Raw genomic sequence first — 16517 nt, 5'->3', positions numbered from 1 at the left:
TGGTTAGATTTATGCAGGCATACTTGAGAAATGGCTAAGAAAAATTGTGGAAAGGAAACTAGGAAGGATTCAGGCCAAATAGAGATTGTCAGGATCAGATTTTCACTTTAAGACAAATAGTTGCGAAATCATGAGAACATAACAAGTATCTGTATTTAAGTTTTGTAAATCTGGAAAAAGCATATCGCAGGGTGCCAAGAGGAAAGCTGTTAAAAATGCTCCAGTTATATGGTGTAAATTGGACATTATATCAAGCAATGCATAGTCTCTATTCGAGTTGTAAATCAGCAGTTAGAATTGAAGGAGGTACAGAAAGATGGTTTGATGTTAAGTGTTTGACACGGGTGTACATCTCCACTGTTATTCATTATCTGGATCACATTATGAAGGAAAGCAGCATTAAACTTGATATCAGGATTGGAGATGTTGGTCTCAACTCTTTACGTTATGCAGAGGATGTTATACTCCTAAATAAATCCAGAACAAATCTGCAGGTATGTTCCCTGACCAAATTGAATAACTGCTGTAATAAATTTGGTATGAAAATCAGCATTAAAAAGACAAAGAAAATATTCAGGAACATTGAATTCAACTGGATTCTGAGAACCTATAGAACAAATAAAGCATTTCAACTGCTTAGGCACAATTTTTAGTGAAGATGGCAAATTAAATTTGGAAATAGCAGAATTAACGAAGCTGGTATGGCAGGAAGTCAACTGAATAAATTTATATGGAATGAGAGAGAGACTAGTCAAAACACTAAACTAGCTGTATACAAGACAGTGTTGAAATCAATTTTGACTTATGGATCCAAGAGCTGGGTTAGAAATAAAGTTTGATCAAAACTGGACACCATAGATATGAGAGTCCTGAGAAAGATTAGGGGACTGAAGAGATGGCATCAATTGGCAATGTATTAAAACTGAGGCTATTAGGATAGAACTTGACATTGTTAGCAGAGATAATCTCAGGTGGTATGGCCACTTCAACAGAATGGGAGAGAAAAAATTAGCTAAACAAGTGCTGTTTGGCAAGAAAAAGACCGAGAGGAAGACCAAGGTGTAGGTGGATTGATACTGTAAAATGTGCCTTAGAAAACAGAAATATAAGATCCCTCAGTATTGGAATGTCATCATCATCAGGAATTTGATGATGACTTTTTATTGCTTATGTGTGTGTGTTCTCTGCCTATGCATTTATTCATGTGGTGGAAAATATTGGTGATAGTTTGTTCTGAAGAGAAATCCAAATTTTTTTCAGAACTATTTTTCTAGATTACTGATTCATTTCCTAATTTACTGTTGAAATATTTGGTGACACCCAGTTCATCCATTTTCTTTGTCAACCATATCTAATAACTCAAAGAATTCTCATACTTCACTATTAGTAGGGATCTAGCTTCAGGATCACAAACAAATTGGTTACATATTTAAATTTCCTAGTTCAAAATTTGCACACATGATTCTACTTGAAATTGGCTGCCATTCAAGAAGATTCACTTTGTGTTTACTTTGTGGGCCTTCTTTTTCTTATTCCTTAAATAAATCCTTCAATTGGAAAAGGCCTAAGTTCAATTCTCATTAGAATGAGAAGAATCTTTATATGGGTTTTTCATTCGAAGATGAGTTAGCTGTTCTCATATGGAGGTAGCAGGTTTTTCTCCTGGAAATTGGTTTTTCACCCCACATACAGAGAAATCAGCCTTGAGAAAACATGCAGTTTACAGTGGTGGTGGGCAGTAGTTGATGATGTTAGTTGCAGTTTGCTGTAGTTGGTGGATTAAGTGGTGGCGATGGAGAGCTGTAGAGTAGGTGCCCTCCCTCAATGAGTCTTTGGACTCTTTGGTGGTATCATATAATAATAATAATCATTTTCTTTGTTATTAGAAATATCTCACTTGTTTTAATCTTCATCTCAGTAACACCAGTTAAGTTCACATGGTATTTCTGTAATTCTTTTGCTACTTCCACTTCTATAATTAGTTTGAGGTTATTTTAGTAGCTGATTTTTCATTGGGTATATATATTCTGGTCCTCTTGCTGAAAAGAGCAGTGATTCTTGTTTAACCCAGAGATACCTAGTTTGGATAGCATTTATGTTCTGTCATCATATGGTAGGTCATATATCATTTAAGCTAATACAGAATACTTTTTTGGTATAACTAGGGCTCAGTTTGTCAGTTTTTATCCTCATCTTTTTTTTATATCTGGGTGACTATTAATTTAATACCTATTAATGGTGTACCTTTGGAAGGCACTTAAATTATTTTTTTATAATTTTGATTTTTTTACTGCTGATTGTCATTCAAAATGTTTTACAGGTATTCAGTTTGGTTGTTTCTTTAGAAAATTTATTTAAGAGGATGATGTGCATAAAGTTAAATAACTGAGTTGTATATTATTCTTGTTTTTGTCATTTGTTCTTCCCACCCTCAAACAACATTTGGTATTGGTAACAGAAATCCCATTTCAGTACCTGAGATGGGAATTCAGTGCCTGTAGTAAGTAAAATCTTATTAAGAATTATTTCTTTAAACTTTTCTATCAGTTAAATTCTATTACTTTGGTTGAAGGCTTTTCATTAAGCTGTTCAGCAATGGAAGACTATCCTAATGCAGAATAAGAATTACGTCATGTGGCGTTAGATTTATATGTTCTATGCAGAGTTATTCCCAAAGTTGTGCAGCATAGCATTTGTATTTGAATTAAAAGCTTAATTCAAACAGTAACCGTAATTACTGTTAAAGAAATTACTTTGTTCTTAATAATAATATAAGTGAGTTGTGTATTCATGAGAATTATTTTATTAGCAGTATTATTGTGATGCCTCCAAGGACTTATTTTGGGAGAGGACTTTACTCCTCTCCTCCTCAGTCTACATTACTTAATCCTTCATCTGCATGGTACACTGTTATCCATCATCCACATGCACTATGCTATCTTCTGCTAATCTACCTATTATCAATTATAGGTGGATTAGCCAATCTCATAAGGAGGTAGAAGAGTTTTTTCATTGCAGGAACTCAGGTTTTTTCATTCTGCACATAAACAAATCAACCAGAGAATACATGCAATTAACAGATAAAAAGTACTATAGTGGGTGATTTGTTTATGTGCAGAATGAAAAAACCTGAGTTCCTGCAATGAAAAAACTCTTCTACCTCCTTATGAGATTGGCTAATCCACCTATAATTGAAAAGGTCCATATAAAGATTCCTTTCATGATGATAAGAATTGATCTTGGATCTTTTCCAGTTGAAGGATGCAGTGTCCTGTCATTTTTCTAACTATGCCACAGATGCATAAATGTAGTTGAATTTTCTAGCTTTAATAGAATTTTGACTAGAATTTAAAATTATCCATTAAATTAAATGGTTGTGTTTGAACTTGATAATTTATCACACTTTTTATTAAGCCTTTGCTATAATTTAATTTCATTCTTATGCAGAACTCCTTTCCTTTATTTTTGGCTTCTCATTAGCAGTTTTAATCGAAATTTTATTTGCATTTTATAACATGTGAAAACATGTTATAAAATGCAAATATTGAATAATACTTTATTTACAAATATTTTGACTTGAAACTAAGAAGCCGTCATCAGTGTAGATAAAATGTTACATGACGTAGAATGCTAACAGTGAATTGTTTAAAATATTAGCTGCACTTACATGTGACATAACAACATAGTTATGAATAAGGAGAATGAGACTTGTTCATATTTTTTGGCAAAGACATCAGATTTATTGCTGTGTATTAAGGCTTTAGCATTTTTCTTAAATAAGTTCTTGTATTTAACAGTTCTTGACCAGAAGATTATGTTTTGTATCTACACAGTGCTGTGCTCAACCAGACTTTTCAGGTTTATTATAAGTGATATAAGATGAAAAACAACCAGTTTGTCTAAAAATAATGATTACATTCACAAGGAACTTAGTAAATGCCTGGAATCATAAGAGGAGATCATTTGTTCTGTTCTTGAAGGAAGGTAGCCAAGATGAGAGTTTATTGATCAGAAAGAATGTTGGTATTAAGTTGTATTTCCATCCTGAAATCATGAAAGGAATCTTTATATGGATCTTTTCAATTATAGGTGGATTAGCCAATCTCATAAGGAGGTAGAAGAGTTTTTTCATTGCAGGAACTCAGGTTTTTTCATTCTGCACATAAACAAATCACCCACTATAGTACTTTTTATCTGTTAATTGCATGTATTCTCTGGTTGATTTGTTTATGTGCAGAATGAAAAAACCTGAGTTCCTGCAATGAAAAAACTCTTCTACCTCCTTATGAGATTGGCTAATCCACCTATAATTGATAATAGGAGATCATTTATTAAAGCTAGAATCATAAGAGGAGATCATTTGTTCTGTTCTTGAAGGAAGGTAGCCAAGATGAGAGTTTATTGATCAGAAAGAATGTTGGTATTAAGTTGTATTTCCATCCTTGAAATAGGTTCAGAAACACCAGAGGTGTAAGGAAATCGAACTTTTCATACACTATCTTGGTTTTTTTGAGCTGTAGTATAAGAATCACAGATCTGCTGTGTTTATCTTTTGGAGAACCTTTTTTTTGCATAATGAACATATGTGACTAGATATTATGAATCTCTAGCAGGAGGACTTGAGGATTGGAACAAACATTGCACAGTTCAGTAGATTCTAGCTAATGCCTATCTTCTGAGAAAGGTGATGAGCTGAATGATGTTGCACATATCACTGTGATGGTTTGGTTTATGGTATACAGAAATAGTAAGTTCACCAGGAGGAAAACATGAAAGCAAAATATCCAAATAAGGCAGCTTACCCTCATTTGCAGTTTCCATGGTGAATTTTATACAAAGGTGGGGACACAGTGTTTATCTTTGGGATGAGCCCACATTGCGAATATATCATCAATATATCGTTTCCAGAAGGATGGTTGGAATTGTATTTAAGAGAATCAGGTTTCCTCAAAATATCCAGGTGCAGAATAGCCAGTGCAGGAAAGATTGGACTGCATGTTGGAGTTCCTTCTGCTTCTTTGAAGAGTTTATTATTGTGACTGAAGTAGTTGGAGGAAATTATGAAGTCAAATAGTTTTTACTATATCAGAAGGAAAGATTTGTGATATCATCTTGAAGTGAAGCATCAAGCATAACATTGGTAAACGATTCCACGTCTGGACTGATCATGATATCAGTAGCCTGAAGGGGATGACTATTGATTTTTGCTAGAAAATCTGTTTGAAATTTTAATAAATGAGAATTTCCCATATGTGAACTTAATGCATCACTTTAAACCTTAATACACTGCCCTAGCTTAAATTGGAATGATTGTTTGTTTTTGCCAAAAATATAAGGTGTCATTCTCCTTAGTCATTACTGGTATAAGTCATCTCTGTATTGTCAGCATTGTACCTAATGTAACCATTTTTGTTATCTATATCAATGATGGCTGGCATGTTAGTTTCAAGCCAAAATATTTGTACATAAAGTATTATTCAATATTTCTTGTTTTTACATATTAAATGCAAATAAAATATTTGGTATGACACAAGTGCCTCTAAAAATGCATTTGATGTTGAACAAGTTGTCTTCACTTTTGACTGAAGATGAATTGAAGATGACTTTCAACAAGGTTTATCTTGACTGAACCTTGTTTGCAGGTAAATAGACTTACTTTCATTTTTTTTTTTTATAAAGATTAATATGTTGCATATGAAGAAAAAAATAGTTCAATATCAATTTCTTTAACTAGGTGATAGATATTCATTAGGTCCCAATGGTGCTATTATTACATCTTTAAATCTTTTTACAACAAGATTTGATCAGGTAACAATCAGATGAAAATGTAGTTTCATTGTATGAATTAGTATAAGTATTTCAGTCAGCTCTTTTTATACCAAACTCCATTTAAGTAAACTTACTGTAAAACATTACCAAAAAATCCCATGCAGCACCTCAGCATCATTGCTGTTCTAAAAGAATTTGCGGTAGGAAACCTTCACAGGCAATTTCTTTGAGCCTACAGATTTTAATAAGAGAGCTGTTTTTATGGGATGAGTTTTTATTACCATTAAATATGTGGTTGACTGAGTGGATACCACTTTCACTCTAATCAGTATACTGTGAGTTTGAATTTCACTGCTGGCATGGTTTGGTTGCTTCTGGATGTCTTTAATTATTGGAAAAATTTCATTGCTTTAAGACATCCACATTACTTACTGGACATTCTATTACTTTATGCACAGTCTTGCCATAAGTACTGTTACAACTTCTGCACAGCCCCACACTGCCCACAGAACTGCATGTGCCCAGTTCCATTAGTGGTGCTGTGCACAACATTCGTATATTTACAGTAGGGGAAAGAATTATCTACCTATTACAACTATATGTTTCTCTTAATCTCCACACTGCATGTTTCCATACAGGTAGAATGGTTGGAATGCAGCTCATCAACCTGTTATTTTCAGACTATTAATCACTATAACGAGACAGAAGATGTATCTGATCCCAAAAGAACAGGTCAACCTTGCGAAGGCATGCCTCCATCACAATCCTGTGAGAACAGAAAGCAATGATATGAGAGATGAATGTTTTACTGAGAACGATGTCATGTGTACTAACTGATGACCTGGGGGTGAGAGCCTATTGTTGTTCTACTAGACACTTCCTAACACCACAACTTATGCAGCAGAGGGTCATAAAATTAAACACACTTCTCCAACAGTATGCAGACACAGAGATATCCTGTTGTAATAGGTTTCACGGTATAATAAGAACACAGATGGTTAAGAAAATAACTATTTATTAACTTAAAGGCTAATATTTCGCTGGTATTATATCCAGCATCTTCAGAGCACACAACAGAAAGTTTGTTACAAAGGCAAGACAACCACAATCCGGTGTAACAGTGGGGCTAGTAAAAGTGATTGCAGCGTGCAACACAAGACTAAAGTCCTGTATTGTTACACCGGATCGTGGTTGTCTTGCCTTTGTAACAAACTTTGTGTTGTGTGCTCTGAAGATGCTGGATATAATACCAGCGAAATATTAGCCTTTAAGTTAATAAATAGTTATTTTCTTAACCATCTGTGTTCTTATTATACCGTGAAACCTATTACAACATGTCTGACAAACACATAAGCCTATCCACGCGTACAGAGATATCCTCTTCACAGATGAGAAGATTTTCACCCATTGAATAGTTGTTTAACTGCCAAAACAATTGGTGCTCTGAATGGTTGCATTTCTATGAAAAGTGATTGAAACCTCTTCAAAATGTAGCAAAACATCATGCTGAACCTGTGGTACTGCAGCCCCTGAACAGCATCTTGTTATACGGTAGGCATCAGATCTGCCAACAGGACTCATCCCCTGCACACAAGGCAAGGACCACACAACAGTGGTTGGAAGCAGATGTGCCTAACCACATATCACAATTGGATTGGCCATCTGGAAGTCCTGATTTGAATCTGTTGGACTTCAAATTGTGGTCAGAGCTGGAGAGAGAGAGAGAGAGGATAGCCTGCAAGAAACAACACCCCAGCATGAAGGTGGATTTGGAGCAAGCAGCAGCAGTGTTCTGTTGGATGTTGTTTATTCTGCTCTCAATATGTGGTCTCACAGACTTCAGGTGGGCATGAAGGCAAAGTAGGGACATTTTGAACATCAAGTGCTGTTATATGCACATTGTACATGTGGTTTGTAGCCTGCGTGATTAGCCTAGTGGCTTTGCACTTCGCAACCATATGCCTGGGGAAGGAGTGTCCTAGGCTCGATTCCTGTCGCCGATGTGAGGTACTAAAGGATCTTCCTTGGGCGTGGACAGCAGGATTTTTTCCCACCAGTTTATCTGGGGTTTTTCATCCCACAAGCAGGCAAACCGGTCCTGTGAACACACAGGGATACAGCCAGGAATACTTGGAGGCATAGGGGGTGACCATCCTATCCTCGTACTTTGGTTACGAAATCCAAGCTTGGAAGGTTGTGGGCCTTAAAGGTCTGTTAAAGCCATTGGGATAGGACATGTGGTTTGTATGTGCTAAAAACTGTAAATGATTTACTTGATGGATTAAAGGTTTATATGCTGTTCAAGTTGTAACAATATTTATGGCTAGACTAGGTATATCAGAGTAAGGTTTCTGGATTATCTATGATCCTAGTACAGCAGTCCCTTGATTAATGCGCCCCGATTAGTGCGTCATTTTTTTTTTTTTTTTTTTGATACCCAAATTCGATTAGTGTGCCTATAGACATCTTAAAAATAAATGTTACAGATTTTAAAAATTTTTGATGTATACATTTTTTATCTCTAACTATTTAAAAAATCACTCACCAGGACGAAATAATTTAGTTACCGATTTGAAACATTTTGCAAAGTTAATTTTTAATGGCATACTACACTATTTCAATGTACACTATGTTTCAAATTTACCACCAAAATTTGTCGTCTGCTTTACATAGCATTTTGCTGATCATATCATGTGCAATTGTTTTCCTTATTTTTTTATTTTAAATTATTTTCCTAACCTTTAATCATGAGTAAAAGAATTAGTGAACAAAAAATAGAAGTGTAAAAATGATTCGAAAAGTAATCTAATTGGAAGAAAAACTTGAAATAATAAAGAAAAATGAACAAGGCGAGTCCAGTGCAGAGATAGAACAAGAACACAAAAATTGGTGAATTAACTGCTGAATATAAAGAGAAAGGTAAGGCTGCTTTAAGTTCATCATGCATGCATTCGAAATCAAAGTGTTATAATGATTGAATTAGAGAGACTTCTTTTTACATGGGTCGAAGATTGTAACCAAAAACGGATCCCGCTAAACACTGGCCTTATTAAATCAAAAGCATTGTTGTAACCTGGAAAGAAAGGGCTATCAATGAGAAAAGAAGAAGAATTCCACGTTAGTGCTGGGTGATTTGAGCATTTCAAAAAGAAATAGGCTACATAATGTTCTAATCACAGGATAATCTACAAGTGCAGATAAGGAGATATCCTGAGAGTTTGAAGAAATTGTGTAAGAAGGAGACTATTGTGATCAACAATTATTTAATGTCGATGAAACTGGCCTTTTTTTTTGGAAGCGAATGCCTTCCAAGACTTTTCTAGCCAAATCAGAGAAATCTCAGCCTGGTTATAAAGTTGCAAAGTCAAATGAAATTACTGGTAGCAATATGCGAGCCATTTGGAAGCACATTTTTCCACATATGCAAATGATTTTATAGACTTTTCAAATGAATCTAAGTTAATTAAATCTCATTCTGAGAAGTTGAGTGATTCTGACCTGCTAAATTTAGATACACAATGAGAAGATCCTGAAGAATATGAGGAAAATTTAATCACTGACAAGCCCAAAGAGGTTTCACAGAAACAATTTGAAAATAGTTTTATAATCGAAGTTTTTAAGCAGCAAGGCTTAGAAACTGACCCTGGTGAAGAGAGAACCAGTAAAATTTGCAGAAGAGGCAATAGGGCCATATCGTCAGTTGTATGGAAAAAAAACCAGAATGCCTGCCAAAACATGTTAGCTCAATTCTTTGTTAAGAAGCAGAATAATAAATTTATATTCTGAATATGTTTTATTGTCTTTCAGCTTCATGGTTTTCCTTTAACTAGGCCCTGAGACATACCCTAATTCTTTTATAAAAAAAATTAAGGGTCAAAAAAGAAATCTGAGGAACGAATTATACATTTTCCCATAGGTTATTATATTCAATTAGTGCATTTTTGATTAGTGCACCTGTTTTAAAGAACTCATTAGGTGCACTAATCAAGGGATTGCTGTATACAATAATTTTTATTACCTTTTGTGGACTGGATTAATATTTAAAAAAAAAAATTAATGTATCTAAATTTTTGAATCCTTTTTATTTAGGTCTTCCAAATAAGTAATTGGTTAAACCACACAATTCTACTTAAAAAAATAAAATAAATAAATAAACTGTTATGTCATAATCCTTGAGGAAAATTGCATGAGGAAAACTTGTTCAAAAAAAAGAGATATATTTAGTAAAAGAGGAAGATGAGAGGTTGCTTTTGATGTTTGAAGCTAAACTATATATAAATGTGCTCATTTTTGCATGTTTATAAGACACTGAAAGAATCATAGTGACCAGTTTGGAGAAATGCCTGTAGAAAACACATAATGCGGAAATCTTTTTACAAGATTGGAGAGTGTGTGTGGAGGGGATCATCTGTTATGTGGGTTGCACTCGTTGGGTTAACAAGGTTAGGAAAATTTGAGATTAATAAACTTACTTATCCTCTTCACTTCATGTGGAGCATAGGGCCTCAATCAATATTCTCCATCGGACTCTGTTCATTGATTCTTTCTTGATCTCATTCCATTAATTTCCCAGCTGTTTCATTTCTGCTTCGATTTCTCTCCTTCAGGTCATCTTGGGAGTTCCCTTCCCTGTGGGTTCTGTTCCATGACTGTCTTTGCTCTATCATTATCTGGGTTTCTGATTGTGTGACACTATTTTCTTTTTATTATTTGTCTTGATGTCATTGATTTGTTTTGTCCCATAATGTCTTGTTTGAAATTCTGTTTTGCTAGTATATTCCTACTATTCTTGTAAGACATTTATTTATGTAAGTCTGCAGTTTATTTAAATTACTTTTGGTTAATCTTCAGGTTTCAGATCAATATAGTAGAATAGATTTGTGTTGAGTCTTATTTTTGTCTCAAGATTTATTTCTTTACTTATACATATATTTTTCATTGTATTCAAGACAATTTGTGCTGTTTGTATTCTATTTTTATGTCCTCTTCTGTTCCTCTGTCATTGCTCACCACTAAAGTTCTAGTGGTTCTTTGATAAGTTGGAGTGTTAGATTTCATTTGGGTTAATCTTCATTATTTTGGTTTTCTTTTGATTTATTTTTAAGCACACTTCAAAGCTTCCAGGTTTGGATTATTTTTCCTTTCATATGTTGGTGCTTTTGAGCTAGCAAGCATATGTCATCAGCAAACTCAGTCATTTAATTTATTTGTCCATCCCTATTTGCATGTTAATGCTTGCATCTATTGTATTTCTCATCACCCAGTCTATTACTGTTAAGAAGATTGTAGAGCAGAGTATGCACCCTTACATCTCTTGTTGTTTTTATTGTTTTTAATAAATTAAATGACTGAGTTTGCTGAAAAAAGAAAAACTAGATTTAGATAGCGTTGAGAAACTGATTGAAGAATTGAAGCTGATATCACCACCAGGTAATGAGTATGATGTAGACATTTTAAGAGGAGAGGTAGAAAAAAGCAATAGGACAGCTAAAATACAACGAATCCTGGTAATGATAACATCACTGGAGAAATGATTAAATGTGTTGGCGAAAGTATGGTTACAAAAATGTACCAACTATGTAATATCATATGGAAAGAAGGGAAAATGCCAGAGGAGTGGGCAAAATCAATATTAGTGACATTATACAAGAAAGAAAATAAGCTAGAATGTAAAAATTATAGAACAGTTGCTTTGAAGAGTCACCTTGGTAAGGTGGTGGTGATGATGATATTGACAGAAAGATTGAGGACACAATTGGAAGCATACCTTGCAGACAAGCAAGCAGGATTTAGGAAAGATAGAAGCACAGTTCAACAGATTCAATAGAAAGCTAGGAGGAAAAAAACATATATACCTGCTTTGTTGATTTTCAGAAGGCATTTGACAGTATTGAACAGTAAGTGACATTAGCAGTGCTAGAAACCTATGGAATTGATAGAAAACTAATAGATATATTAAGAGATGTTTACAGGAATGCAGTCACAGCAGTTAGAATAGGTGATGATTTGGGGAAATAGTTTAGAACGAGCAGAGGTACTAGACAAGGGACCCAATATCACCAAGCATTTTCATCGCACATTTAGAAAGAGCAATAGATAAAATGAAGGAAGGTGAAAAAGAATATCGGTAAATGGGATGAGAATTAACAGTAATTATTTTTAGTGATTTTATTGTTTCGTGCTCATCCTTTACACATTCACTTGTTTGATCAAGAGGCATCATGTGTTAACAGTGGTGCATCACAGGTTTTTGTCAATTTACAATTGATACTCGTGAACTACAGAGTTGTGCTTTTTGTTCGTCCTTTGTGAACATTTGCAGTGCACTTTATTGAAAAATTAAGCCTTGTTTTTATATTAAATCAATATATCATGCCTATATTAACATACACTATCTACCAATAATTGTTCGGACACTTAAGCAATTTACAATTGATACCAGTAGGCGAACCCTAATATCAGGTATGTCCACCTTTGGCTTTGATCACCTCCTGCACCCTTTGAGGGAGGCTTTCCACCAATGTGCAGCAGACAGAGATTTGCAGATGACATTGTTATTATGAAAGAAGAAAGGGAACTACAAAAAACATTGAACTGTTAAATAAGGAGGGAAAGAGATTTGGACTTGTTATTAACTTGGAAAAAACAAAGACAGTGGTATTTGGTGAGAAGAACATGAAACAAAAGATACAAGTGGATGGAATTGATATAGAAAATGTAGAACAGTTCACATATTTGGGAAGTAAAATGACATATGATTTGGTTGCAAAAAAAATAAATAAATAAATAAAGATCAGGATTGCAAAGGGAAGAACAAATCTGAAGGCCATGGATAACATATGGAAAAGTAAAGCGATCAGCCTGTAAACAAAACTAAGAGTACTGGAAACATGCATCTTTAGTGGTGTACTGTATGGATCTGAAACATGGGTAATAAATAAATAAGGAATCAAGAAAAAAAGAATTTTGCCATTTGAAAGAACTTGTTACAGGAAGATTCTAAGAATAGGATGGGTACAGAAAATCACAAATGAAGAGCTCTATCAGAAGATACAACCAGAGGAGAATCTAATGCAGAAGATTATAAAATGGAAGCTGCAATTATTTGGACACATCTACAGAATGAGTAAGGACTGGAAAATAAAGACATTCATGTTTGGTATTATGGATGGTGTAAAACAGAAGAGGTAGACCATACAGAGAATGGATAGACGACATAAAGGACTGGTGTGGAATGTGAAAACTAATGGGCAATGAGCCCATGGTTCATATTGATAATGATTACATGGCTTTTGCTATATTAGTTATTTTCTCTACTATGTCATAATATTTCATTCATTTCCAAATTACTTCTCTGTTTATACTACCGAATGCTTTTCAAAGTCACTGAATCCCAAATACAGATACTCTGCCATTCTATTGATTGTTTAATAATTATTCTTAGAGTTATGATTTGGTTTATGCATAATCTGTTAGGTCAAAGTTGCTTGTTTGTTCCTCAGTTTACATTTGATTTCATGTTTCATTCTTTTTAATATTATTCTAGTGAAGATTTTACTAACTGTGCTTAGAAGAAATATTCCTCTCCAGTTTTTGCATTCTGTTGTCTCCTCTTTCTTTGGATTGATAATCCTGTATTTCAGTCATCTGGCCATTCTTCCCCATCCATATTTCATTTAGAAAGGGATATGGTATCTCTGTAGATATATGTACTTGGGGGGGGGGGGGTCTGGAAAGTTCTGATAAAAAACCTAGAACAGAATTGATATTGAAGCAACTGATATAACCACAAGAAAGAAAAGGGAAAAAATTATTACAATTTGATGGAACATGGAGGTTAAAAGGTTTTAAGATGTTTTTTCCAAATCCAATACACTTTTGTTCTAAGTGTTTTTCAGACCCCCCCCTTATGTCTGCTTTAAGTAGTTCTACTTGTTTATTGTCTATCCCTGCAGCTTTGCCATTTCTGAGTTTCTTTATTGCCTTGGTTATTTTTGCTTTTATCTCTCCTGTATTTATATTTAATGTTTCCATTTCAGTATTTTAAAATTTTCTTGGAGTATAGTTTCTTATATATTGGAGTTTCACTGTTTAGTATTTCCTGAAAGTGTTCTGTCCATCTCTTTTCTATATCTTTTTCTGTTGTCAGTATGTTTCCTTTTTATTTTGAAGAGTTTCTTGAAATCAAAGTTTGCTGCAATCTGTTCAGCTTGTTTACAGAGTTCTTCAGTGAATTTTCTTTACTTGTCTATTTTTTCCTTGGACATTTTATCTTCTTTTCCTCTTCTTTATTTTGATTTTGGAGTAATTTTCTTCTAACTTCTCTTCTTTCTTCACTTAAAAGCATAGTTTTCTGTTATCTTATCCATTCTCTTGTTTTTCTAGTCAGTTGTTTGGAAGTTTTTGTACTTGGTTGGACTATAATAAATTTAGTTTAATCCTTTATCCAAATGTAAGCAAACAAAGTTTGCACCTGAAAATATCTTCAGGACTGAGGTAAATATAGGTAAATATTGTTGGATTCTAATTATGTAGAAAATAGAATAAATGTTATTTGATTCAGAATCCAACATGATTTTCCATCACAAGGGCTGCGTTTGTAAATATTATTTAATGTAAATAACGTAAATTATAATTTGATATCATATAACCACCTTAATTATATCAAATAACCACCTTAATTATATCAAATATTTAATTATTTAATCAAAGAAATGTGTTAATGGTAAATAGATTCTGTATTAAATATTATTAAGCTATTTTATTTATTGTTATGTCAATATTATAAAAACTTGTATTTGCAATATTAACTACGCATTTATTGAAAAGCAAATATTCTAATTATTCCTATTTGTGTATAAAGCTTAACGGTATGTAATGACTCAATGTAGTAGTATAGCCTTGTCTAACATTGGCAAGAATGTTTGTTTGTCTGTTGACATGGAGACGCATGAAATAAACGAGCGCGAGTGGAACAGAGCGTGGGCTAAAGAGAGAATAAAAAAAATATATAAAAAGTAAGGAGTTGGGGCGGAAACTTGGAAGTGAAAGGAAGCAGGGTGATAAAATAAAGAAGTAGAAGTAAATAAAAGGTTCTTAAGGGTAGGAGTTAAGTGGATAATTTTTATAAGTGAGCAAGAACGTAACGAATTTTATAATTAGCTGAAAGTGAAATCAGCAGTAATAATAGAAGGAAAATTAAAGCTACAAACGGATAAAATAAAAAGCTGAACGTTCAAGGAAGAATTCTGAATAAACCCAGCTGATCTAGTATTGCAGCTTATTTCCGATTTGCCCTAAAGAGAACCTCACAGTGTTTCAATTAATTTATGAGTGGTAATAAGGATAGTTGAAGTGCCCTAATTGATGCCAAGAATTCTGAAGCGTAATTGATAGGGCTTTAAGTATAACTGTGGATAAGTTTTGTAGATGTGTTTTTATTCTTTAAGTGTGATAAGTAAATTCCAGAAGTTTGCTCACAACTTAATAGATGTTCTAGGAACCATTTCCGGTAAGGTCTATCATATTGTATTATTAACTTTAACTGTGGAAACCCTTCGTGATTGAGAGTTGGAGATAAGAATTGTTTGAAAGATATTTTCAGCTATTAGATCCTGTAATATTTTGAACTTATAGCATGACTGAAAAATGTGTGAAAACTAATTAGATTGAATGTTCTATTATATTCATTTAAGTGTAAAAAACTTTATAACCCAGAAGCTAAGAAGGTGTATGTGAAGACTTGGAAGATTGTGCTAATGTAATTGACTTGACTTAATGTTGGACTTATTTATGTAAGTGTTATATGACCTATATTAAATGCTTTATTTGTTAACCTAACTGTTGTATTTGCCTGAAATTCTTTTTACTGCACCGTTCACAAAAATTCGAATCTAGCGGGAATCCCAAAGAGAGAAAATAAATACTTCGGCCTGAATGAATGAAAAGACTGCTAACTAATTTTGAATTGATCCTACTATTTCATATAGACTTATCTAAGGATAGAGTGGCGCAGTATAATAGAAATTTCTCTACCCTTAGATTAGTAATCAATTTACAATTAGTTTTGTTTTATTTTATGAAAGTGACTTTTAACAAGATGGCAGATTCGAACATCAAGAGAACAACGTCACGACAACATGACCTCTCCTATTGCTTCTGCCTTAGTATCTCCATGTTTGGGTCTGCCTCCCACTGATGAGACCTCAATAAAAGCTAAACAAGTTGAAACCGGTCTGGGTTGTGGCCCTTCCCTTAATGTATAGCAGTATACATGTCCACAAGGAGATGTGCTTTGCATTATGAGAGATACTGAGACAAGGAGTGATGAGAACTTGATCCACCTTTGCTGCAAGTTGCCTAGTGTTGTACCACCTTACTTCAGTCCTGAAGATATTTCCAGGTGCAAACTTTTGTTTGCTTACACTTGGATAAAGGATTAAATTAAATTTATTATAGTCAGTTGTATCGTTGTGTAATTGCTTTATATTTTGCCATTTTTCTTCTATATCTCCATTTTTTCCCTTCTTGTTGTGTTATTGTTTCATATTTGCTTTTGATTGTATGCACAAAGTTTTCTGTAATATCCTTATTTTTCAGTTTTCTTTTGTTCCTTGATTTAAGCAAATGGTCTGTGTATGCATCAGCTCCTCTCCACACTCACATCCTGCAGGGAGAATATCCATGTTTTTTGTGATCTGTTTGGTTTTTACTCTTTCCACTTAGTGAGATCCAGGTTTGTTTTTGTA

General features: G+C 33.8%; 1 protein-coding gene across 1 annotated transcript in view; it reads left to right on the top strand.

Moving 5' to 3' along the window:
• The window catches only part of LOC150101775 (GPN-loop GTPase 1), a 193537-nt gene that overhangs the window by 64622 nt on the left and 112398 nt on the right, over positions 1–16517 (top strand). Inside the window, exon 5 of the mRNA XM_090400383.1 lies at positions 5742–5808. Within this exon, the coding sequence (XP_090256509.1) occupies positions 5742–5808 (67 nt within the window). The remainder of the gene's footprint in view (positions 1–5741; positions 5809–16517) is intronic.

Source organism: Typopeltis vanoorti, chromosome 11 (genome assembly GCF_054136105.1).
Source record: "Typopeltis vanoorti isolate ZY-2024b chromosome 11, IOZ_Tvanoo_1.0, whole genome shotgun sequence".
NCBI lineage: Eukaryota > Metazoa > Arthropoda > Arachnida > Uropygi > Thelyphonidae > Typopeltis > Typopeltis vanoorti.
Note: the sequence above shows the minus strand (reverse complement) of the source record. Positions and strands in the feature narration are given on the sequence as shown.